The sequence below is a fragment of the Agelaius phoeniceus genome, chromosome 15, assembly GCF_051311805.1.
Source record: "Agelaius phoeniceus isolate bAgePho1 chromosome 15, bAgePho1.hap1, whole genome shotgun sequence".
Taxonomy (NCBI): Eukaryota; Metazoa; Chordata; class Aves; order Passeriformes; family Icteridae; genus Agelaius; species Agelaius phoeniceus.
The window spans coordinates 8,814,831-8,841,076 of NC_135279.1; the positions used below are offsets into that span (position 1 = coordinate 8,814,831).

A 26,246-nucleotide genomic window follows, 5' to 3' on the forward strand; every position below is an offset into this window, starting at 1 on the left:
TGCCTTAAGGTTTCCTAAGGAGGAGGGCACAAGACTGATATGAAATGAGAGCCTTGCCATGATCCTTTTTCATGAACAGCACACTGCTGTATACAAAAGTGAGGAAAATCTGCAAATAAATAATTGGCTATGCACTGTTAGGAAGCATCACCTTCCTCAATACAAATTCTTTACATTTTACTGCAATAAATATAATGAAACAAACAGACAAACAATCTCTGTGGTCTCCCCAGTGCAGTCAGTTCTAGCACAGTAAAGAGGGTGATTGCTGCAGAGCCACCTCCACAGGGAGCATCTGCCAATCTGTCACTGCCAGACCCCCCTGCTGCCAGGAGCTGTCAGTCTGGGCAGGACTCCTGACTTCCTAAATCCTTCATTTGTTTGCCTTTGAGAAGGATAAAACACCTGCTGACCTTGCAGGAAGGGGGTAAATTGCTTAGCTGGCAACAAGGAGACACATTGGCATCTTGGAATCTTTGAGAACTTGGCTCCCAACGTCCTCCTCTCATGTTTTAGTGAGATGTTCTTGAAAAAAAAAAAAAAACCACAACAAAACAAAAAGCCCAGCTGATGTTCCCTGCAACCTGTGCCAAATCTCGTGCAACCTGGCACTGATCTAAAAGGGAGAAGGAAAGAGTCATCCAGCCTTTGGGAAGGGTAGGGATGGACTAGTACAAGGTCTCCTTAAATCATTTCCTCTGACAGAGAGACCTGCATCTGCCTGGGGGCACTGCTAAACATCATTTTTGGCCTACAGGTTGGGTCAGCCTCTCCAGCAGCCTCCCAGTCCCACCACCACGGGCACTGGTCCCTTGCCTGACACTGGAAATCAGGTTTATGGAGATGACAGAGGAACCTGGCAGCCCACCCTTACCTCTGGGGCTCAGGGTGGTCAAGGCTGCTCACAGCTCTCAATTTACTTTTCAAGGAGAATCTGGCACTGCTCGAGTATAGAGGTCAATGCTCAAGCTGCAGAAAAGGAGCAGAGCTGACACATTGTATTAAAACCTGCCAGCAGGGTGGAAAACTCAGGGAACCTTTCTAAATTAAAAAGGAAAGTTAATAGCAGGGTGCAGCTGGGCTCGGGGCTGGAGTTATGGTTTTTATTAGTCTGGGAAATCACCTCGGTGGTGGGTTCCAATGCCAAAGATCATTGGTGTAATAAACTGGAAAGCACAACATCTATTGAAGGAGCAGTGGCCAGATTGCCACTGCACAGTGCAGGGAGTCTGACACAGTAATGCCAGGTCAGCACTGCTGCAGATGAGGGCAGCAGAACAGAGCAGGGTGTTCCAGGAGAGGAAAAGCAGGTGGAAAAGTGATGGCACCTGAGTGCAGCATGGTCAGACACCCCCCCAGGGGTATCTCTGCAGCCCTGCAAAGCAGCAGAGCAGGGTGTTCCAGGAGAGGAAAAGCAGGTGGAAAAGTGATGGCACCTGAGTGCAGCATGGTCAGAACCCCCCCAGGGGTATCTCTGCAGCCCTGCAAAGCAGCAGGGTGAGGGAGTGGGCATCAGTGACTCTGGGGATCCGGGAACATTTATTTGTGCAACATTTATTTGAAGCATCACTCAAGGTCAGTCCCCACAAAACAATATACAGAGTAAATATTACACTATTTACTGCAGTTTTACTACTACTTGTAAATGAGCTATGGAGTACAAATTATGATGATAATTAAAAAGCAGTTTGCTGCAGCAGAAAGGAGCTGTCCGGGAATTCTGCACCAGCCTTTCAAAGGGTTGAAATTAATTTCTCTTGCTTTTATGAATGGTGTAATTGACACTGGAATTGATGTAATGTTTATTTTTCCTGATGAATATGCCATGGTTTGTGTCTATAAGCTGTTTCTATAAACAGATTTAGCAGGATTAGTAAGATGCTACCCTAGTAAGAAAAATTTCATCAAAATAATTTTTATGGCAATGTTTCATTTGAAGGTGCTCCCTCCTGGCAGGCAGGAGGAGAAAGGAGGCAATTAACTGTTAACAGGCTCAGCAAAGGCAAAATGCCTTCTAAGTTAAATATTAGGCAAAATGCTTTCAAAATGTGCCAGCATCCCTCCTCCTCCTCCTCCTTCTGTCCTTTTCAGTTGTTGCTGCTCCCCTCCCTTGTTACTGCCCCAGCTCCTTGTATCAGACTCTCCTTCTGACCTGTTAGTCCAGCTTCATTCTTTCCAGCCCCACTTCTCTTTGTCACTGGCTTATTCCCCTTTTCCCTGTCTTTCAAACTTTTAATTTTCCTCTTGCTCCTTTCTACTTTCAAGCAAGGATAATAATCAAATCAAAATGCTTCTCTGCAACATCTTCTACCACTCCTTAAATCCAATTTCTTCCTACGAATGCTTGGGTGTCTGACATGTTTGGAGTCCCAAAGCAGGGTGGGAAGAAAATCAGACTATGGGAAAAAAATCAGACTATATTTGCACTCTGTGTTCTTTATATTAATGCCACAATGCAGAACTTTTCAATCCTTTCTCCTGGGTAAAAGACATGCTTCTCTTCTGCCCTGGAAACTGCAGAGAATGAGGTCAGACTTGGTTCTGTCTTCTTGGGATGAAACAAGAGTGAGTGAGTGAGTAGAAGCAAAAGCCCTATATAAAAAGTTTCAAACTGCAAGTTGCCCATGGATTTTTCATCCCTATTAGGGACACAAAATCCAAGTGTAATGCACCTGATAAGAACAGATGGAGCAAATCAGGGCACTCTGTAACTTTGTAGTATTAATCAGAAATCATATTTCTTTATCAAATCAGGAAATGTGATTTGGCACATCCCTGGGTGATGGATAATGGGTTGCAATAACTGTGCCAAGATATATTTATATTTGTGGATTGCTGCTTTTATTATCAGCATGTGGCCTGGCTAACCCAGTGTCAACTCTATTAAGAGATTGTTTGTTTTATTTTTAGGGTAGAAGAAAGTTTTAAAACCTTATTCTGGTCAATATTTGGCTTATCTGAAGTGATATCTGTGGTGCTGAAGTATGACCATAAATTCATTGAGAATATTGGATATGTACTCTATGGAGTATATAACGTGACTATGGTGGTTGTGCTGCTTAATATGTTAATAGCCATGATCAACAACTCCTATCAGGAAATTGAGGTAAGATAAATCAGATTACAAACACAAACTTAATTATTACTGATAATGAAGATGCTAAAAACCCAAGGAGGCTGTAGTTTACTTTACATCCGAGGTTAGAATCCTGAAAACATCATATGTGGTACAACAGTTAAGGCTGAGTCTGTCCCCAAATTAAGATTTAATGAATATTAAACAATTAATCATTTCTATAACTATTTCAGCTTCCTTGTTTTTAATGACCCTCTGTGAGTAAACCAAACTTCCTTAACAGGTATTTAATAAAAGTGGGTTTTGATATCTTTTATTTCTTTTCTTGATTATGATAATTTATCCATGTGTGTTGCCTTAGCTGCATTGCTTGCTTATGACAGAGTAATATTTCTTCTGACTTTTTGCCCTGTTCTCTACTGCTTAAACACTCCAGCCCATGTAGATATGAAACACATGTGCATCCATGAAAATGTTTAGAAATTCCATATTGTCCAATTACCAGGCATAAAACTTGACACAATTTTTTTGAAAAGTCATTAGGGTCTGCAAAACATGACTTTGTGGACATTTACAAAAAACGTCTTTTGAAGCACATAAACAGAGCCCTCAAGGAATATTAATAGGTTTCTGCAGAAAGGCATTTGCAGGGTTTACCCAGCCCTGTTCAGTAGTGTGGCTATTAGCAGAGTGGATTTGCTAAATGCTTTGGACATAAACAACTCTCTGCTAATCTAAATAAAGGCAGAAAAAAATACATTATTTGGATAATGTTAATGGTGAGTCACCTTTTACTTCTGATTTGTTAAATGTCAAACTTCTGCAGTTGGGTTTGTAGTAATTACTTGTCCTAATCTCCCCTCAAAACCTGACATTGAAAAAGGCCAGGGCTGAAAATATTTTCTCACTGTAATGTTGGATTCATCCATGAACCGTAGTACAAATATAACTCTATCCTGTGCATGCTGTAACTGAGTCTAAATGTCAGAGAGACCTTACACATGCTCTCTGCCCCAGAACCTTTCAGGACTGCAGAAAGCAGAGTCATTTCTCCAAAGGTTTCTAATTACATAGGATCAAGCAATTCCCTGAGTCCTATTCACCTGAAACAAGTTTTACTTCAGAAGTGGTCTCAGCCTCTTACTGCATTTTCCAGTTTATTGTAGTAGACAGAGATGCTCTTAAAAAAAAAAGGTCTCTGAAAATATCTGAAGAGATGGACTATAATAACTTTCCAGTTTAAACTTTGTGAAAGCCATTTTCTTCGAAAAATGGTTTGTCATCCTTCTTGATGGCATGGAAAGTTTGGAAATTTTGTTAAAGATTTCTTGCAACTATCAGCAAGCAAAACAAGTCTGAGTGTTTGGCCCAGATCCTTCTAATTGAAGAAAAACTAGTTCTTCTCCTAGTAATTCATTTAAGTACTCATTAGTGTGAGATTTCGAGAGCTCTCTGTGAATCTCTGTGAAGATTAAAGAGAGTTGTAGAATCTGAGCCATATAGGTTGGAAAATCCTATGAGCATTCACCCAGGTGGCCAAGGCCACCACCAAACCATGTCCCCAGGTGCCACATTGACACATCTTTCAGTATCCCCAGGGGTGGTGACTGACTGCAGAGGAAGTCCCTATTGCCAAAGTGTTTGTCTGACCAGAGCAATGTCAATAATGTCCTGGGATGGACCTTACTGAAGAATTAAATTCCATTATGGTCAGTGAGCAGATGGTTTGCTGTTAGCTGCAGTGACAAGACCATATTTTCTTGCCTTCCATTTGACATCTCTCTTTACTGCTTCTGGTTTTCCTGTGTTTATGCCTCAAGTATTGGTGCTTCCTGACAAATCTGGATTTATGGAAAGAAATCCTTTTGCTAGCCACAGAACAGAACTACTCCCATCAGTAATACCTTTAACTGCTTAACAGAAAGGCATTAGAACTCTTCACTAGTGGTTTGTTCTGTAATTCACCTAAAGAATTCTGTGAGGTGCAACCCCAAACCATGAGAACAGCAAATGGCAGAAGGGAATGCTGCTGCTCTGGAGAAGGCACATTGCTGTAGCTGTGGCAGAATTTATCTCCATGGTGTCATGGCAGTTCCTGAGCAGGTTCCAGAGGTTCAGGATAATCAGAGGGAATGAATTCCAGCAGAACACAGATGTACAGGGAGCTGGCAGATCCACACCTCTGCTGCTGCTTCTGCCCTCCATGTAAAGCACAATGAACACAGTGGTACAGCAGCTGTATCTGATCCTTTCTTCTGCCTGATAAATGCTCCTGGTTCATGGCCCTGAGCATCCTCCTGTATAAATGCCAAGTGAACGATTTCCTCCATAAAATATTAGCTAACCTTGCCCTTGTTACTTGGAAGTGATCCTAGCCCACTTTGACAATTCATAAAGGACATTCACAGACACTGAATGACAAGGTTTTCACCACGTTCATCAGTGACAGGAGGTGAACAGTAGGAGACTTAAGGTGTTTAGGGATACATGGCGGTGAATACAGACAGGAGCCAAGAGGAAATCAGCTGATGATAGAAGAATGCTCATCCAGCAGTGTCTGAGCCTCCCTGAGGGGATTCCTGGCCAGAGCAGTGGTAACAGATGGCACAGAGCACTGCAGTTCATCACAGACAGTCTTTGCTGTTGTTGTGCTCATAAAAATTTTTTCTGCTTTCCATGTCTCTATATTCTGACACGTTCATTTGTCAGCATAGCAAAAAACCAGATTGTTACTGAGACAACCCTTTGATATACAAGGAAATAGTCTAATATTTGGAACACACATACACTCTGTTTATGCATAATTTTGTTTAAATTTTCCTTGTTTTGAAATCACCACAGAGAAGCCTGCAAATACACATTTTGTGCAGGGGCCTTGTTCTGGGAGGCAGAATTTGGTTGCAGCTAACTCCTACCTGTATGTTTGTCCTGGTCAGAGCTACATTCCTTTCTATTTACTAATTTGGATGTTGATTTGTTTTTCCTTCTTCCCTTCCTAAGGAGGATGCAGATGTGGAGTGGAAGTTTGCACGTGCCAAGCTCTGGCTATCCTACTTTGATGAAGGAAGGACTTTACCTGCTCCTTTTAATCTAGTGCCAAGCCCTAAATCATTTTATTATCTCATACTGAGAATAAAAATGTGCCTCATAAAACTCTGCAAATCTAAGGCCAAAAACTGTGAAAATGACCTTGAGATGGGGATGCTGAACTCCAAAAAACGGGTATGTTTTATCTGCACTTTTCAGCTTCTTTGTGGAAAGGATTCATGCCAGGGAGGTTCTGGAGGGGGCTGGAGGGTACACAGGGACAGTGGGGACAGCACAGCCTCTCACAGGACTTCACCACTGCACGTTGTTCTATCATATTGCAAGCAGAGGGCCCTCCCAAAGGTGTGGCCTCATTGCACCAGGCACCAGGGAAAGGGCGATTTTTGTAAAAGCAGGCACTTTTTAACTTTTATAAAAGCCAGAACTTTTTAACTTTTATAAAAGCAGGCACTCCAAGGCCAAATAAGCAAGGTCAGAGAGAGGGGCAGAAGCAGAGGCACAAAGAGGTTCACAACTTGTCTGGCTCAGGACCATTGTTCCAGGCTCTCCCAGCTGAGCTGTGTGACACTGCCCAGGGAGGGGACAAGAGGGTGGCACTCTCCAGCTGAGATGTGTGCAGGCCACCCTCAGCTGTAACCTTGGAAGGAAGACTGAGGAGAAGGGAAGGGAAGCTGGAGGAGGCTTTGCAGAATTTGCCTTTGGGATATGTAGACTTTAAGATCTGCCTGGATCTCTTGGAGGAGCAAGCAGAGCCCTCCAGCTCATGGTGAACCCTCCTGCTCATGGTGAACCCTCCTGCTCATGGTGAACCATCCAGCTCATGGTGAACCCTCCTGCTCATGGTGAACCATCCAGCTCATGGGAACCATCCAGCTCATGGTGAACCATCCAGCTCATGGTGAACATCCAGCTCATGGTGAGCCCCCAGCTCATGGTGAACCCTCCTGCTCATTGTGATCCCCCCAGCTCATGGTGAACCATCCAGCTCATGGTGAACATCCAGCTCATGGTGACCATCCAGCTCATGGTGAGCCATCCAGCTCATGGTGAGCCATCCAGCTCATGGTGAGCCATCCAGATCATGGTGAACCATCCAGCTCATGGCAAACCATCCAGCTCATGGTGAGCCCCCAGCTCATGGTGAGCCCCCAGCTCATGGCGAACCATCCAGCTCATGGTAACCATCCAGCTCATGGTGAGCCATCCAGCTCATGGTGAACCATCCAGCTCATGGGAACCATCCAGCTCATGGTGACCATCCAACTCATGGGAACCATCCAGCTCATGGTGAGCCATCCAGGTCCAGGCAAAGCCCACAGCCTCCAAAGAGGATCATCCTCCCAGGAGTTTGAGAGAGCTGCTCAGGTCTGGTGCTCACCCACTCTCTGCCAGCACCTAAATTGAAGGGAGAAGTCTGTCCATGGGGTTTACTCTGTATTATCAAATAATTTAACCATCAACATGGGGAGCATTGCTGAGATAGACAAGCATGTCTACAAATTCATTTAACACTGCTATTGATTACTGGAAGAACCACTAGAACAAAATGAAAGAAGTGTTTCTCCTTCAAATAATGATTTTTAAATGCTTTTAAAATGTTATTTGAATCAGACTGCACTAAGCTCACTTTGTTTGAAATTTAATTTCTGCTTCAAAGCCTAAAACAAAGTAATAAAATTTTCTCTAAGCCTCTGCTTCCCCAAGCCTGATGAGGGAAAGTGTCTGGCTTGCCCTTTTTCATGGAACTCATGCAAAATTCATATTTTCCATGGCTGTAGCATAAACAATTAAGAATATCAGTCATTTCTTGCTTGCCTATTGATTTTGTTCACGTATCATCTTCAAGAGTCTCTAAGTTCATGATACACCTGATGAGTAAGAAAGACATTTTTTAAAAATTACACTATTATTTCAGATTTTCAATCATTATAAACATCATGACTTGAAAGAAAAAAAATAAATCAGGATCTCTGGCTCAACCATGGAAGAAAAGCCCTTATCCAGGGCCTCTCCTCTACACAGAATTGCATATAGGTGCAGAAGTCTATGATATTTATTCCTTGAATAAGTGACTTTTTTTTTTGTTAGTATTGGATCGAAAACCTCAGAGGTGGATTACAGTCAAAGAAATCTCCAACAAATTTTATGTGTAGTGTCCAGAAAAGTCTCCTTGGAAGCTTCTAGAGCTGTCATGCCTCTGATAAAAATGAAATTGTCTGTTTAAGAAATGCATCTTTTTCTTGACCAGAAAGAAATAGACAAGGGTACTGCTGTTTTAAAAGGACTTGTGAAAATCAATTGTGTTTCAGAATTTGGTTTTGTACCACAATCCTGTTCTTCCAAATACAAGTAGTGATCTCTTGTTCTGAATTGATAAGCATCAGCCTCATTAAGATAAAAGTATTTTGTGCCTCTTTACACCTTGGTGTCTAAAACTTGTGTGTGAGTACCATTTCTGCCTAGATAACTTAGAATCCAGATTTTTCCATTAATTTGTGTATTTTTTGGTTTTTTTTCTGTCTTCCAAATATTTCCTCTTTTGGCCTGAATGTTCTGGCTTTTACTCTGCTGTACACAGAACCATTTCCTACTGTTTTTCTAAAGCTCTGCTTGGTTTGGGGCTGTCTGGGTATGAGAAGCTATCATTGATTTAATCATGTCATGATGTTTTATAATTTCAGAAAGTTCGTTTTCACTCTAGCATTCAAAACACAGAGAGTTTTTCTGGGAAGAACGCTTACACCAAGCCCACGAGATACCAGGTAATCAGAGCATGAAAGCAGGAGCCAGGGGAGAGCTCTGCCAGTGCCCAGCTCCTGCCTGCAGGAATCACCTTTGCCTTGTCCCAGGCGATGCTGTCCTGGCACGGGCACTGCCTCAGGGCTGGGCTGGGGTGTTCTGGAAACAAAGGCAGCCTGTACCCCATGGAAACACGCATGGTGTTAGCATTTGTCATGCTAATTAATGCCTCCCGAGGGGGTTTAACTCAACACACATCACCCAACCTTTACTCCTCCCATCTTGCATTGACGGCATTTCATCCCCCATGGCTCAGCCACCTCTCCAGCTGCTGCATTGACATTTGCACGTGCTTCCTCTGGCTCGTCCTGCCCAGCTAAGCCTGCAATGTGCTACGGTTCAGAACCCCCCTGTGGCTGCAGAGGTGGCACAGGGCACCACAGCTGCCTGTCCAGCTCCAGTGTGGTGCCAGCAGATGTGCAAACGTGTCCCAGGGCAAAACAGAATGTGGCACACAGGATTTTTGCCTTCTTTTTTAACATAAAGTGGAAAGGAATCTGATGGCAAGTGTTGTGTCTGAAAGGACTGACATTAAAGATAGATGAGAAAAATAATAGTTAAATTGGCTAAAATGGGCAAGGGCAATTCCAGAAGTGGTTTGTCCTATGTTGGTACAGCTTCCAGCACAATGGGCTCCCAAGCTGTTCAGCAGACCAGTAAGAAATTTCTACTGGTTTTAAAAATTTTTCATGCTTTTCTACCAAAATAGGAGGGGTATCTAAAAATCTAAGTTAGAAATGGGATGCATTCACTCTGGCATCTGGAGTTAGTTGGCTTGATTCTATCAAAGGAAAAGGGATGAGAGATTGTGCCCTGCTCAAAGTGGCATTTCAGCACTTCTGAAACATCCCCATCCATTCAAACCCACAGATGATGTGTCAGCCTCTGCTGGACTGGTTCTCTTCCTGTAGCTATTATTTCTCAATGAGGCCACCCAGTGTTTATGGTAAATTAGACTTTTATTTCCAATATTGAAAAAGCCAAAGGTGAAAATAGACAAAAAAATATAAGTACCTGTTATTTTGTTTTAATAATGCCAGGTTTGTCTTCAAACTACCTTAGAACATTTTGGTTGCTGCAGAAAGAAATTGCCCAAATAATATAAGGAGAATGTAATAGTCTGAACATAAAGAAAAAGGAGCAGTGTGATAATTTGTCTGGAAAGCTTTTCTTCTACAACTGGGAAAACCTTTGAAGCAGTTGCTTCTTTCTTAGCAGTGTTTATTGAGGGATGTATCTGCAGTCTCTGCAGTCTGTGTGCTTAAGACTACGTATGAACAGTGCTCTAGAGGGATAACAAAAATATACAGAATTTAAACATGCAATATTTTGAAAAGCATGAGGAACAATTCAGTACAGCTGCCATGATTTGGGAATAAACTAGTCTAGGAAAAATGATATCTTTATCAAAGAGAATATGGGAACTGGTGTAAGGAGAGGTTATGTATCATTTTTTTCCAGGTAATAAGAACCTGCGTTCTGATTCCTTGTTTTAGTCTAAATCTTCTCTGACTTCTGCTCTGGAAAAAAAATTACTTATTTTTGGACCCAGGATTTCCCTACTTTCCCCAAACATTACTTCATTTATGTTTTCTCAGGTGACAGCCCTACCTCCCTCTGGATTCTACTACCTTGGCCATCTCCAGCACACCGTAGGTGCACTGTACCTCATCTCTGCTGCCTTAGCCAGATGCCTCTGACATACAGGACAGTCTTAGTCATCCCATATTCCATGGCTGCATGGCATATACAAATGACTGGATCCTTCTTTGATCTCCACAAGCCTTTTGCACTGCTATAATCCTTATTTGGCTAGTCAGAAAAAAGAGCAGGTGTACTGTTTTCTTAATGTCACACCCTTTGTAGCATTTTTCAGATGTTCCAAGCAGAGATGTGATTGCTTTGTGAAGGGAGTCCATGCTGGGAGATGCTTCTCCTTTAACACTGGACATCTGGTCAAAGACACTGAGCTCTCTTGTGTTTGCAGAGGATGTATGTAAATCTCTGTCTCTAAGAGAGCAGTTCTTTTTATGTTTATATATATTTATTCCTTTTTTCCTTTATAGGTTTTTATTCTGAGATTTTTTTCCTCACTGGGGTATCTTTTCTAAAGTGAAGACAAGGCTATCAGCTGTACCCCAGAGTGCAGCCCAAAACTGCCAAAGTTACTTTCCTTCTAGATAAATGGATCTTAGGCATTCTTGGAACAATAGCACATTGCAAGCTCATATCCATAACTATCATCTATTCCCATACTTACTCTTCCTTACTAACAATCATCTTCCATTTTGTAAATTTACATGGCTTTACATTTTTCACCATATATGTCTCTTAAAATCCACCATTTCCATAAGAAACTTTTCTCCCTTAAGTCAAGTTCCCCACCTTTCTTCAGACTCTCTTTTCTCTGTCCTTCTCTAAATTTATTTTCTTTTTAAAACCCAATGACAAGGGTAACAAAATCTTTCTGTGAACCTCAGGTCAGCTGCATTGTGAGTGAGTTTGCTAACATCATTAATTAACCACTTATTTCTTCCTGTAAAGTACTATTAGACAGCAACATGCTAAAAGAAGGCTCTTGGAAGAACCCATTTCCTTAGCTTTTTATTGGATCATCTGTGTTTTCTTTCTGTCTGTGGGACATACTCTACATTCACATGCATCCCACAAAGAACCCCAAAGTGCTGAGTGATAGAGTGACTGTCAATCAACTACTGTAGCACAATGTTCACAATGTAAAATGTAAAATAAATGGGGGGAAAAGATAATAAAATATCCCTAGTGAAACCAGATGTTTGGGTTGCTCATAATAAGTCTGGCATGTGGACAGTCTCCCACTGAAGGAGTGTTTCTGTTCTCCTTCCAGAAGATAATGAAGCGTCTGATCAAGCGCTACGTGCTGAAGGCTCAGGTTGACCGGGAGAATGACGAGGTCAATGAAGGCAAGTGGAATTTTATAACTGACCCACCTAAGGAGCATGAGCTGTTATTGCTGCTGATCTGGCCAGTAGGAGGGTTGAGCTTAGTTAAGATGCTCTGTAGAGAGATCTTGCTCATGCTCACACTCAGGTGAGCAGTGCTGACTCTGAGCCACCCTTGTGCCCTTGGAGTTCCAGGTCCTTGTTTGTCCTCAGCTGAGCACAGATCTCACAGGATCTTCACCCTGCCCTGCTCACCCTGTAGCTCTGCCACCAGGGTACTGCCAACACCCAAGCTTACCCTGGTGTCTAGGTGAAGCATTTTCTGACTGCCCTGCCCAAGCCTGCCACAAGGACTCTGTTTGAATGGGATCCAGATTCATATTGCTGTGGTGGCATGTGGGATTTGTGTGCAGATGGAAAGGAACCTCTAACACCTCTTAACTACCCTCCTGCAAACGCCCTGTGTAGCTGGAGATCAGATTGTGGAGAGAGAACAAATTTGAGAAAGAAACATGAACTCTCCCCACATATTTGCTGTTGCTGTTGGTACCAGTACTGCAAGTACAGGTTATTCCTTGTAACTACAGATATTAAATGTGTAATGCAGGGAGATCAAATGCAGCTCCACACACATTCCTGACAGAACACACTGCAATTATTGCTCTCTCAGGTCTTGGAACCATAGGGATTATTGACTTGGTTCAGTATGGCTAACAAGAACATTTTCCTCTTTCAGGAGAACTTAAAGAAATCAAACAAGATATTTCCAGTCTCCGCTATGAACTCTTAGAGGAAAAGTCCCAAGCTACTGGTGAGCTGGCAAAACTAATACAGCAGCTGAGTGACAAGTTTGGGAAGACCTTAAATAAGGACATTTGATGGTGAATACAGAGAAAGACAACTTGTTTTCTAAACATTGTTCATTCTCAACCAGCATCTTAGGAGGGCAAGAAACACGTGAAAGATGGGTACTGCACACTCAGATTTTGCTGACAAGCAAGTGTTGGTAGGAGCACTTTGCTTTTCTCCCACACTTGGTGAGTGACCAGTTAAATCTTTTCGATACAAAAGCGACTTTATGGTAAAAATCTATGCCCCTCAACAGAAACAGATGCACCATAGAGAAGGCACCTCCAATTAAAGGCAAAAAAATGCCAGATCTTCATTCACCTGACTCCAGAGAAGACAATGTAACTGTGCTCATTAACACCAACAGAGTCTGTACTGACCAGGAATGGGTGAAGCCTGAAGGAAAAATGTGCCAAGCATATTCCCTGCAAAAATTTTTAAATTCCTATTCTTGGGTGTATACTCTCCTTTTATTTACATTTTTTTGTTTACATTGGCAACCCTGAATATAACTTTGGCAACCCTGAATATAACTTTGTTCAGCCCTGTGGCTAATGAAAAGCTAATGAGAAATCATCTGTTGAAGTGACCAAGGCAGTGAACAAGAAGTAGACACTGACAGCATTGGAAAAATGAAATCAAGCTTGTGGGGTAAATTATCCTTTAACCTGATGAAAGGATTTCCAGCCAAACGCTCCTGTCCACCTTTTCCAGCTGTATTAGCTAGTCTGCTGATGGATATGGTCTCTTTGTATGCACTTAGCCTCTCTTTTATCTTTAGTCGATCCCATCTCCGATAACAGTGGACTGAAATATTCGTCATGATGTGAAACTCACTTCCCAGGAATACCCAGAGATAAAACACCTTGTGCTAATGTATTCAGTTCAAAGAACAACACTAATCCAGAGACAGCAATGCCACTGAGCTCAGCTTTCAGATTCCAGAGGTCAAACTGCAAGCCATAGGGAGAGATCACAAAGAACATTGCCCAGTAGTTTCCAGCCTTGAAATTTGTACAAAAAAGTTTCGATTGAACATTCTGACCAAAAAAAAAACAAAAAAAAAGAGGAAATGAAGGAAAAATCATTGTAGAAATTGTTGTCATGTTTTTGGCTCTTACAGAGGATGAGAAAGGGATTCAAAGTGTTCTAAGGCTGTGGTAATAGAAGGATCACACTTTTTCAACAGGAAAGTTGTAAGTCTGTGCAACAAAACTGCAAACATGGATGGCTTGGGTTTTCATGGTTGGCTACACGATTTCAACTACTTAAAGCACACCTTACTACTTGGGAACCATGGAACTGGACTGTTTGTTTACATGAGACACCTATAAAATGAACATGACATCTAGGTTTCAGCTGAGACAAACAAGCAGAGCCAGAAGGTGACCTGTGATCAGTTCTTAAGTGCCAGATGAGAATACATATAGCCTATTAGAATAATAGTTATATTTGTACAAAAATAAAAGAAAACAAAATAAAAAAGTGTACTGTACGTAGATCTGTTTAGAGAAAAAAATACTGTATTTTTACCTTTAATAAAATTATCTTGTATACTGTAATATTTTTACCTAAAAATGGAAAAAAATAAAATTACCTCATAATATTTTGTTGTCCACTGAGTGAAATATTTGCTTGATCTTTTGACTACCTATTACATGACCTTTGTTTTTTTTTGCTTTTCTCCCATATGTGAACAATGAAATTATTATACAAAGTAATTTTACCATAGTCATTCTGAAGCCTGAAAGAGCCAAAATGCAATGCTTAAACTAAAATACATTTTAAATGAATAAAACTAGGGAATGGTATTTACTCAGCACTTTGGGCTGTCTCCCACAGCAAATTTTGCCAATATATTTCCAGTTTTCTCCATAAGAGGAAGGAATGTATTTCATGGCAATGCTACTTGTCCCCTCCCCACCTTTCCAGCCACTGTGTAAAACTTTTTTCCATTTGAAAAAACAGCCCTGTTGTCACAGCACCATCTTAAAATTTAATCTGATTACATCTCTACACCAGGCTCTGGACCAAAGTATTCCTTCACCCTTCCCATTCATTGTTTTAGGGATTTAAGGAAAATTGTTCTAGGTAGAACTTACAAGACCACCATAATTTAAATTTCTCATGATATTGAATGCAAGTCCTGCAGAAGGGTTTAGTTGAAATGCTATGATGCAGTTATGTTTCGTATATTCCAACGCAGCTCAGCAAAATGCCTGATCTACAGTAGAGCAACACCTGCAGGAGATTCTTCTACTGCTAAATATTGCAATCAATGCATGCTCTGCTCAGCACAAAGAACTCCATAGTGGGCATAACTTTGGTGCATTTTTGGGTCCCGGGTGGAGGTGCAGCTGTGCCCATCAGCTCCTGCCCTTCCAGCATCTGGAAGCAAGTGAAAGAGTGCAGTCCTGCCACAGGGAGTTAGCATGCTGCTCTCACTCAGGAGCCTGCCAAGAAACAGCACAGTATTCTCCAGGGCTTCAAAAGTAGACTAAAATATTAAAAATATTGTTTAAAAAAATCTGCTTCCTACCCTTTTGCATTCACATTCTTGAAAGTATCAAAGTACAGAGACTTTATATAAATATTCATGACAAGCAAAATCCCAGTACATCAGAGCACTTTTCTCATCTGGTCCCAGTAACACACCCAAGAAAGTTGTTCACTGTGTATTAATGGACTGTTGGCAGAAGCAGGGTTTATTCTCCAAGGTCAGTTTATAAGAAATTAAAATTAAGAAGCTTCACTGAAAGAGAAGCCTGAGAGAACTTAGAGAGTTTGAAGAGGAAAAGTCAAGGTGGGTGAGTGCCAGATTGGATGAGACCTGAGACATGCGGGTCCCCTGTCCCATTTCCCATCACCAGGGGACCTCCTGGCAGAGCAGTGTCACATCAGCTGAGTTGGATTTCCTCCAGTCTGTGACACCTCTGACCTTTGGCTTTGTAGTGTAGGACTTGGTATTCCTTGGACAAATTCGTACTGTGAAGGGATGGAACTTTTTACACAAATTATTTGTAGATACAGAATTATAACTTTTTATGGGAAATAAGAGAGGTCCTGTAAAAATGAAACTAATCTGGACTCCTCCACACAAAGGTGAATATTCTCCAAGAGATGGTCACAATTCTGCAAATACCACAGGCCAATCAAACTGGAACTGAAACAGACACCCTGAGGAGGATCAGAACAGTCATTCATGAGCCACTATTGATTTATTGACTGCCCAAGTCTCTAGGCAGTTGTTCCACACCTTGCAAAGGCCAAACCAGTCAGCTGCTGCCAACAGAGAGGAAACAACAGCAGGAAGCATTAACAGGAGTTGGTATTTCATGGGGCTGAAGTGCCTGGTGTTAAGCAGGGACCCCAAGGGACAGGTCCCAGAGCAAAGGAGCTGCCCAGGGGCACCTGGCACCCTGGCCCTGCTGCAGCAGCAAGGGCTGGATGGGCTGGGCAGCCACAGGGCAGATGTGATGCTTCATGCTCATCTTTGCTCTCCAGCTGGATTCATTCTGCCTGTAACCTTGTGGAGGATGACTAACAAATACTGTCCTCAGTTCCCAAAAAACACGGTTTAAAAGTAAATATTATGAAGAATATGAATGGTGTAATGAATAATGGCTTACAAGGCTGCCTGCATCCTGACCAGAGCTCATATTAAATTGTCAGAGCTAGGCTTTATTTTTAATTAATCTACATGAGGAAAGCATTTCCAGCAGGCCAAAAGAAATTGCCCTAATTAAAAGATACAAGAAATGAATGATCACTGAGTGAGGACAAGCCAGGACACAGTCCATCACCACAAAGGCAGGAGAGCTGAGCAGCGTGGACAGGGCTCCAACCACGTCTGCAGCTGAGAGCAGATCTCTGCTGCACCATGGCCAGGTCTGGCTGCAGCCCTGGGAGGAGGCAGGACCTGCCCTGCACCTGCCACACAACCCCTGTGCTGCCTGCCTGGCAAACAGAGCATTTCATCCTCAGCTGAGGATGAGCAACCCTGGGTTACCCCCCTGAGAAACCCACAGGCAGGGAAGGGAGCCACAGCCCCAGGAGGGCTGGCAGGCAGTGCCCAGGTGGGCAGGGTGGGTGTTTCCTCTATCCAGACACTGTAAATACCTCCCCTGGGACCTGAAAAACAGTTCTGCCCTTGCTTTGCCACAAACCTCTCCCCACTGCAGTGTCAGAGGCTGCAGGCAGCAGGTCCCAGAACTCCCCTTGCACCCTGGCTGTGACTGGGCTGTGAACCCTGCAGGAAGCACACCTGGTGCTGGACAGCAGCCTGCACAAGCTACAGCCTTAAGGAACTGACCTTTTTATTGAGAAAGGAGGAGTTTTATGCATTTTTATTGCACAGGGGAAATGAAATAGCCTTAGCTTCCAGTGAAGGAAGGCAGATGCAGAGAAATTCAGTGATTTGCCTTAATGACCTGAAAGGAAGGGCCCAAAAATGGGGCTGTGGTTCTGAATCTTATTAGAATGAAAATATGCTCATCAGCTTTGCCCTCTCTTAGTCCCTGTTCTGCATCTTTGTAGGGCATATACTCCTCAGTGAGGGATAGGATCTGCCAATGCCTGATGCCAGCAGCACAAGAGCAACAGGAAAAAAAATAAAAAGAATGATTGCCTCAGTGATCATATATAATTTTGGGAAGCCAACCCCTTCAATCCCTGGGAAATTTTAGTGGCTCTATATCAATATGCCTTCACTATTGTTGAATTTAAATAAAGGCAAATAGGAAGGGAGGTTGCAACCAAAGAAACAAAATAACTAAACTGATTCTGAAATTTGTGATGACTTTTACAGCAGGTAAAAGGACACTCTCTTCAGGTCATTTGAGACAGACATTTAACACAAACCTGCAGTGTGACAAAGGGGATTAAACAGTTAATGAACAGCTAATGATCCTGTTAATATGCAACTAATGTTTACTATAATACAGACTAATATTTAATTCCCTTACTAATGATTAATTATTGTGCTGCAAGGTTTTAATTAGGCTTACATAGCAGAAGCATGGGGGGTCTGGTGAGGAGATGAATTTTTGTGTGAAGCCACTGCCCTGAGTCCAGGCTCTTCCCCAGCAGCTGCCCCGGGGTGGGCACAGCTTTGACAGCTCAGCACAGCCCACGTGGGAGGGAGCAGGAGATGGAAATCGTTCCCTTGTACATCCAGGTGGGTGGCACAGACTCATAGCAAGTTGCTTTTAAAAACAAGCTGATGGAAACCTGTCCCTGTGGCCTGCAAATGAGAGCATCCTGCACTGTGCTCTCCCCCTGAGCAGGGCTCCAAACCCCTCTGCCCTGTTCCCAGCATCCCTTCTGATGGCAGGCACTGCAGCAGGGATCGCAGGAACTCACTCCAAGGTTTTCATTTGAAGAGGAAAGCTTCCATGAAATTAAAAAGCTGGTTTGATGCAAAAGTGCTCTCTGTGCAAGAACATGCTTTGGGCCAAATCTTCACCATGATTCCCAAACACAATTAAAAAACTGAGTTTATCCTAAAAAGCAGCTCATTGGGCTTGTGTGTATAAAAGCAGCACTGACTGGTTCTGTCAGTCATTCCTGCAGCCAGCCAGGACAGACAGACAGGGCTTCAGCAAGATACTCAGAAGAGCACACTCAGAAGTTGGAAATAGGAGTATTCCCAACTCCATTGGCAGCCAGCCAAGTGACCCCACAGTTTAGGGACTTTGATTTTTGTCCCAGATTTCAGGCAAGGCTTTGGGTGAGCAGGCTGGTTGGAGGGGCAGCCCCTAAGCCCACCTTGGAGCAGAGCTCAGTGCAGCAGCACTACCCCAGTGAGCCCAAAGCACAGCAGGCAGTGAATCACAGAGACCTGAGCAGAAGCAACGTTCACTGCACAGTGAAGAGACCAGAGGGACACTTTTGTGCTTGTTCAACATTCTGAAGTGCTTGTTGTGTACCTGGGAGCACCTGGCTGGCCCCTGCTGCCATCTAGGCATCACAGCAGAGCCACACTTGTCCTGCTGTGACAGGAATCCCTGTGGGACATGGGTGTGGTGGCAGAGCCAGCACAGGCACAGGGGCTGCAGAGTGGCTGCTGACACTGTCCTCCAGGGCAGGATGGAAGGGATGATATCACAGACTTGGACCACAGACCTAGAGCAGAACAAGGTGGGAGAGGTGAATGCAGGCAGGAGAGGAGTGAGAATGAGGGAGGAACTTTGCACTCATGGCAGCTGAGCTGTAGCATGGAGACTGAGGTGTGCATCATTGTCTGTGCCTCATTGTCCTTTGGGGTGAATTACAGTCCATGCTCTCTGAGTTTTACTGCTGAGTTTCTTTAAATATTTAGAAAAAAAATAATTTTGGGGGGTGAGGGATGGGGCTCATGTTCTGCACCCATCCTAAAGGGAAAATGATGAGGAGGGAGGGATCCAACTAAAAATACAATTAAATGAGAGGGAAAAGTGGGTGTCAGCAGGCATAAGAGAAAATAACAGCCCTTTCTCAATTGGAGTTACAGCCACCATCATGAACACCTTTACCCAAGCTGTGCTGGCTCAGAGCTGACCCCTGGGGACAAACAAAGCAGGGATACAGCTGCAGAATCTGCCCAAAGCCACCCCAAACACTGCCTTTGGCTCAGAGACAGCATCATAAGCTGGTGGAACAATTGTGCCTGGTAATGTCAGCTCATGCCCAGACTGCAGGAAGCCCTCAGCCCCACAGGTACCTGGTGCTCTGAGAGGAAGAAACTGCTCTTTGTTTGTTTGTTTGTTTGATTGATTGGTTTTTTTCAGGAGTTTTTCCTGGCTTTTGACTGTAAAAGTTGAAAGCTCCTGTACCTGCAGAGAGCTGTGAGGAGTTTCTCTGTATTTTCTCCATGCTTTAGGATAAGCTGCGGGTGTCTCATGGGGATTTCAGCGGGCATGTGCATTCAGGAGGGGAAAACACAGCCCAGAGCTCTCCCAAACCCGAACTGCTGTGCATGGGAGAGAAGGGAGGGGATGGAGCCGTGCCTCTCGCTGCTGGTTGCAGTGGGAGCCAGCAGGTTGTGCTCACGAACAAGAAATCCAAGAAATCCGCAGCTCGGCCGCTGGGATGCTCCGCAGCAAAAGCAAAGCTACAGGAAAAAAAAACAACTCCTCTTTCTGCAGGGTTTTTCTCCAGTTCATTATAATCTGTTTTAACAGCCCATAACGTGATTTAACAGCCCATAAAGCCACAAGGATCTGGCACTTATTAAATGCTGTTGTTAAGAAAAAGAAAGGATGAACTGATGTTTTCTTGTTAGAAAGCCAATATTTCTTCAGCTGACTTTGATGCACTCAGAGAAGTTTTCTGCTTTTTGCTGTCTTACTCTTTTTTTTTAAAGTGTCTGCTGTCTCCTAGAGGACAACACCTTTCAGTATCTCTGATTTGTACCTGCACAAAATACAGATATAGAGCTCCAGAAGAAAATTCCCTCTTCAGCTGAATTTTTTGTGTAGGACCCACTGTGGCCAGAACTGCTGTGTCCCTAGTATAGGGATTCTGCTACTTGAACTGATTTAAAAATATAAAGGTTATGTTCTCTTCCAATCTGTACCTACATAGACCAACACCAAACTAATTTAAATTAGAAAATAAAAATGCCTATTTTGGCTATAATCTCACATGCAGGGTTTCCTTAATCCATTCTTCCAGTTTTAGTAGTATCTCTAAGAAAGCATGGACAATTCTTAAATCTGAGGTACCAAGATGTTTGTGACAGCACAATGACAGACAGTTTTTTCCAAAATCTGAAGGGGAATCCCTCCAGCTTTCACCCTTCTTGGAGCTGGAATTGACCCTTGAGCCTCTTTCTTGTTGCCTTCCTTTGTGTAAGGCCACAAAGCCTGTCCTTAATTAAAGACAGCACTCCAGTCACAGCCTGGATCCCCTAAGTGCAGCAGTGGCTCAGACCTGGCTGTGTGAGAACAGCTTAAACCTGGGTGCTCCCAGAGGCACCAGAGCCAGGGAAGGCTCAGGAGCCCAGAGCAGCTCCCCAAAGCCAGCATCAATTTATTCCTGGTGCTCAGGGCTCCAGCAATGCCAAAGGGACTCCTCTGGGGCTGGGGTGCAAGGCAGGAGTGATACAGAATTTTGGGATGACACATCCACCACACGTCAATTTAAATTGGGTATTCACAGCAAAAAAGCTGAGCTGGCCCAGATAAAGAAGTTCAGCTGTTTCTTGAAAAAAATAATAAAGCAGACAGAAAAGCAGGCTGCTGTAATTGAATTAGTGAAGATCAGAAAAGTCAGGATGAGTCCATCAACAGCTCTGTGTGTCAGTCCCAGTGCTCCCAGTGCTCCCAGTGCTCCCAGAGCCCCGAGCTGCAGGGCCTGGAGCCACCCCCATGCCATGGGCACCCCCTGAATGTGACATGCTCAGCCTGAACCACAGCCTGCATCTTGTTCAGGCACAGGGCTGTGGTTCAGAAACATATTGTTATCTAAGTCAACCCTCTCAGCCAACCAATTCCAGCAACTCACTTAGAAAACACCACCCACGTTCTGTAAAAATTCAGGTTTGAGATGCAGCCCACAGAGATTAATGAGGGTTTGAATTTATGCCTCAAGAGCTTCCAATGGTTTGGTTTTTCTGCTATACCATTATAATCTTCCTATACATGAAGGCTGCTCTGCTCATATACTTCCAGAAAGGGCTTGATTTCACAGCTAATAAAAATTGCATTCAGGAAAATTAAATAAATAAAGCAGCTGCTATTACTCAGGCTGCAATTTAGCACAAAGTCTGGTGATGCAAATTAGCGTGCAGTGGCCAAACTGAGTTTCAGGTGGTGTTTTTCTCAGCTGAAGCTCTGCCATGTGCAGGTGGGCCCCATGAAAGGGACCCAGTGGGGTGGGGGCTCTGCACAGCCCCTGCACCTCTCCTGGTACTTGGGGGCACTTTCCAGCAGCCCCCAGAACACCATGGGGTGTTCCCTGTGGAGAGCTTTTCACTCAAGGTTTGAGGAAGGGCAGAAGCCAGCAAGACCCTTCCAGTCTTGCTCAGGGCAGTGACAATTGCAGCAGCCCTGGTGACAATTCCTCAGCACTCAGATGCTGCTGGCAGCCATCCTGTGAGTGCACCCATGAAAAGCAACCAAGCACAGCTCTGCACAGCCCAGGCACTGCAGTACAGCACTGAACAGGGTGTTAGCTGGGAAACACCCCTGGGAATTTATGGTTATAGTGAATTTGTGCTCTGTTGTGCTACAGCAGGCACAGGCAGCCCTAGCACAGCACCAGGGTTCTGCCTTTCTGTGTCAGTGTTGCTTTTCAGATTTCATTTTTATCAAAATTGAATTGGACACCCTGGGGGAAAGGAGGGGCAAGAATCCCAGCACTGGCTGGAAAGCCAAATACCCTTCTTCACACAGGCTATCAGAAGATGTCTCTATCCTGTGCACCTCTCCCAGAGAGGACAGAGAGAACACTTGCCTTTTCTTAGCCCTGAGTATCTCCTCTTACATATTTCTGAGTGACCCAGGAACCCATAAAGCTGCAGGAAAGAAAAGACATTCTTCCTCTCTACACATTCCATGGGAGACACTGAAACAGCTCTCAGGGTGGTCCCACTGACCAAGCCCAGAATGACAGTGGGGACCAGCACTGTCTGTCACTTGTGATATTCCTGCTCCTGCATCCCTTTGAGCCTCACTGTGCACAATCCAGCACAACTGTACACACTTCATGGGTAATGTACTCAAAATAAGCATTACTCAGACTGATGACTAGGTCTTCCCTTACAGCCATCTGGATGGTTTATTTTAGAAAGTGATTTGGAAAACAGCGCTTTATTCATAATTATTCCGAGGGCTCCGTTAGAACCCAGGGGCTGCAGGGATCCAGCTCCTGCCTGGTCTGGCTTTTCTCTCACTGGCCTCCAGCTTCACAATCCCCTCAGTAGTTCCCACAGTTTTTGAAGGAGGAAGATCAGATTTATCATTAACCACAACAGCCTCTTATCATCAGACTTTGAACTGCAGCACCAGGCGGGTGCCAGAGGTGACCCAGCACAAACTCACTGACCCAGAGCCACCATACACACTCCAGCACATCACCCTGCACTGGGCTGCAGCCCCTGACAGAGCTGCAATTTACATAAATGCAAATTAATATTCAAACTGCTCACTCAGGCCTTTGCTGCCTTTCAGTGTGTGTCACTTGCTGCACTGGAGCCACCGTGGGCATTGGCAGGTTCAGGATGCCACCAACACAGGTCCCAGGGGCTGGTGCCATCCTGCCACGCAAAAAGGGAGAGGCACTTTAAATTTAGAAGGGGTTCCTGTGTATCTCATCCAAGCCTCATGGTGCCTAAATTATTTATTATGCATTTGCTGCATTATTTATTGAGTCCCTTTTGCCCACACATGCAAGGAACATGAGCCAGTGGCTCTGCCACAGATTTCATACCCCATCCTAGCTCCAACAGTTCCTTCCCATCCTCCTCCAAAGGACAGATCACCTTGCTGTTTTCAAGGTAAATATGTTTTCCCTTGGGTGCAGAGTATGGAGGTTCCAGCCAGCCTCTGGAGAAGCAGGATTTTGCTCAGCAGCTGTGCCAAAATGAGCTGAAATTATCCCCCAAGATCACAGGAGGAGTTTTTCTATAAATGTGGCCCTGGTCACTGTGAATAAGGAGCCCATCTCCCCCCAGGTGTTCACATGCCCTGGAGGGCACTGCTGACTCTCCTGCTGTGGCCACCACAGCCATGGAGCATCCCCCGTCTGAGCCACTGAAGCTGTCAGGGACTGGCATGAGGCTGTGTCAGGGGAGGTTTGTGTGGAGTGTCCTCACCCAGAGGGTGGCTGGGTGCTGGGACAGGCTGTGGTCACTGCACCAAGCCTGACAGAGCTCAGTGGGTGCCTGGACAACCCTGCCAGGGACAGGGTGAGGTCTGTGGGGTTGTGCTGTGCAGGGTCAGGAGCTGCACTCAGTGATCCCTGTGGGTCCCTCCCAGCTCAGGATATTCTGTGACTCCAAGGCTGGCTTTGCTTTCCCACATCAGGGCAAAGCTGCTGCCTGCTGTTCCACCAGAGCCGGTGCTGCCTTTTCAGAGAACATTTCCATCTGTAATTACTGCACAATGGGACAAAGTGAGGGTGCTTTGATCATGTATTCATGATATCTCCCCTGCTTTGAAGATAACTCTGCAGAGTGACAGCAGCTGTTTTAATCTCCCAGGTGGTGCCAATAAATACAGGAACTGGTAGTTTAACACAAGCTATCCATGTTCTCATATTCCTCCAATATCTAATAATAGAACAGAACTGTGAAATATAGCAATGATCCCACAGCTGCAACCACCTATTAAACCAGGACAAGACATGGAAAGGATGGCTGTTAGCACCATCCAAGCCAGTGAATTGTCAGATGCCCTCCCATCTGCAGAAAGGATTGCAGATTTCATTTATTTCTCCAATAGCTGTCAGAGCAGAAAAAAAGGAAGGATATTTTAAAAGGGTATCAAAAATCATCACTGTCTGGACCAGGATGGAACCTCTTAAATTGTTAGATTTCACAACAGAGTCTACATGGCACTTCTGCAGGTCTTTCATAATCCTGCCTTGTCAGAAGGTTGTAGGGCTGCCTGTGATTTGATCTCTGAAGTAATTGCTAGTTGGGAGAAATAAGCAAGACCATTCATTATATTTCACAAAGAACAAAACAAAACACAAAAATAACAAGACAGAGAATAGATTTGGCCTGTTGAAACAGATGGATATTCCCTCAACTACATTTCAAGGGCAGGAAGATGCACCAATCTCTTTCCCACTGTGGATTTTTAATAAAAGAAGCAGAAGCAAACAAGGAGGGTTGATACCATGAAGCTGCAAAGGCAGCTGCAGTCTCAGGAGAAGCAATTTTGCCTACAGTTTGTGCTGTGTGGTCTCCAGGGATGTATTCTTTGCTGGCATTAATTGGCATGGAAAATCAATACAGGCACGTTTATAAGCTGCAGTTGTTGCCTGGGTCTTTCTTTGCTTCCCCTCCACTGGCAGGGATGTGCTGTTTATTGACAAATTGCTCCTTGGGATGATATGTGCTAACTCCACAGTTCCTCCAGTAAACTCATTTCTCTCTAATCCCCTCTGGTGCAGAGGCTTATGAAGGCAGTTGTGATTCCTGGATCTCTGCCTTTGGCTACACCTGTGATTAATGGCGTTCCCCAAGTCTTGCAGATTTGGGATTTTGAGAATATGGTGGGAGAAAATTTGTATTTGTCAGGCCCCAGGAGTCTAAAGTGTTTTGTGTCAAATCTTCCCTGTGTGGCATTACATTATCCCCATTTACACATTATTTTATCCAGACTCTCCATTTCAATTAGCAAGTCTTTAGGGGTCCCTTGAATGAAAAGATGAAGAAACACACTCAAATTTTTTTGCTGTTCTTTCCCTTGAGACTCCAACCATTTTTGGCTGTACTCTCCTACATATTCTTCTCTTATTTAAACATGAATAGTTTACTCTTTTTTTTATTTCTACTCAATTTTTCACTGTTTTAGTATTGGTTTTTGCATTTGCTGCTGGTGTGACATTCCAGAGAGGACAGGATGGATGCCCTGCAGTCCCAACAGAGCTGTCTGCTCTTGCTGAACCTCTGGGACTGAGTACCATTCCTTGCTCTTTACTGGAGATCTGCTAAGGGCTGAAATGACAATAAATAAATAAATTAATCCAAATTGAGACCATACTGCACATGGTTAAGGGGGAGTTAAGCTGGCTGCTGGTTTTCCCTCTCAGTGGCTTTATCTCCAGGCCAGCATCAAAGAGATTTGCTTGACAGCAGCCAAGCAGATGGAAACAATAAATATGCAATAAAATAATTGCATGGATTGCACTTACATGGGAATGAGAGCAGTAAGGGGGGTGTATAGAATAGTACAACTCCACAAGAAAGAGTCTGCAAGTGTCCTGAGGAAAGGAATTTCTGTTCAAAACCTTCTGATTTCCCAGCATTATCATCTGGTCTAGCAAAAGGCTCTGCCTTTCCCTGAGGATGTGGTGCCAGCTGTAGATGACATTTGGTGCCAGGTTGAGTGTTAGTCCTCAGCTCCCCCTTTGTGAGAAGATGCCCCTGTTGGTGTCCCCACAGACGTGGGCCAGAGGAGGAACATGGAAAGCTGAGAAAATTGGGATTGTTCAGTGTGGAGAGGGAAGGCCCTGGGGTGGTCTTTTTGTGGCCTTTGAGTACCTGAAGAGGCTGCAAGAAATCTGAGAGAGGCTGTTTTACAGGGCTGGTAGTGCTAGGACAAGGAGGAATGGCTTCAAACTGAAGGAGAGAAGGGTTAGATGGGATATTAGAAGGAAATTCTTCCCTGTGAGGGTGGGCAGGCCCTGGCACAGCCTGCCCAGAGCAGCTGTGGCTGCCCCATCCCTGGCAGTGTCCAAGGCCAGGTTGGAAGGGGCTTGGAGCAACCTGGGGCAGTGGAAGGGGTCCCTGCCCATGGCAGGGGATTGGACTGAGATGTTCTTTAAGGCCCCTTCCAACCCCAACCACTCTGATTCTGTGTCCAGGCCTGACTCTTTGACACTGCTAAACAAGGACAAAATGA

At 44.1% G+C, this 26,246-nt stretch overlaps 2 protein-coding genes across 7 annotated transcripts in view; one reads left to right on the forward strand and one right to left on the reverse strand.

The window, feature by feature from the left end:
* TRPC7 (transient receptor potential cation channel subfamily C member 7) overlaps positions 1–14,299 on the forward strand; it is a 73,339-nt gene extending 59,040 nt beyond the window's left edge. Inside the window, 6 exon segments of the mRNA XM_054642833.2 lie at positions 2,911–3,106; positions 6,077–6,298; positions 8,806–8,886; positions 11,790–11,865; positions 12,581–12,712; positions 12,715–14,299. Of these exon segments, the coding sequence (XP_054498808.2) occupies positions 2,911–3,106; positions 6,077–6,298; positions 8,806–8,886; positions 11,790–11,865; positions 12,581–12,712; positions 12,715–12,854 (847 nt within the window). The 3' untranslated portion in view covers positions 12,855–14,299.
* LOC143695300 (uncharacterized) overlaps positions 1–26,246 on the reverse strand; it is a 77,271-nt gene that overhangs the window by 13,231 nt on the left and 37,794 nt on the right. The gene's annotated exons all lie outside the window — the stretch shown is intronic.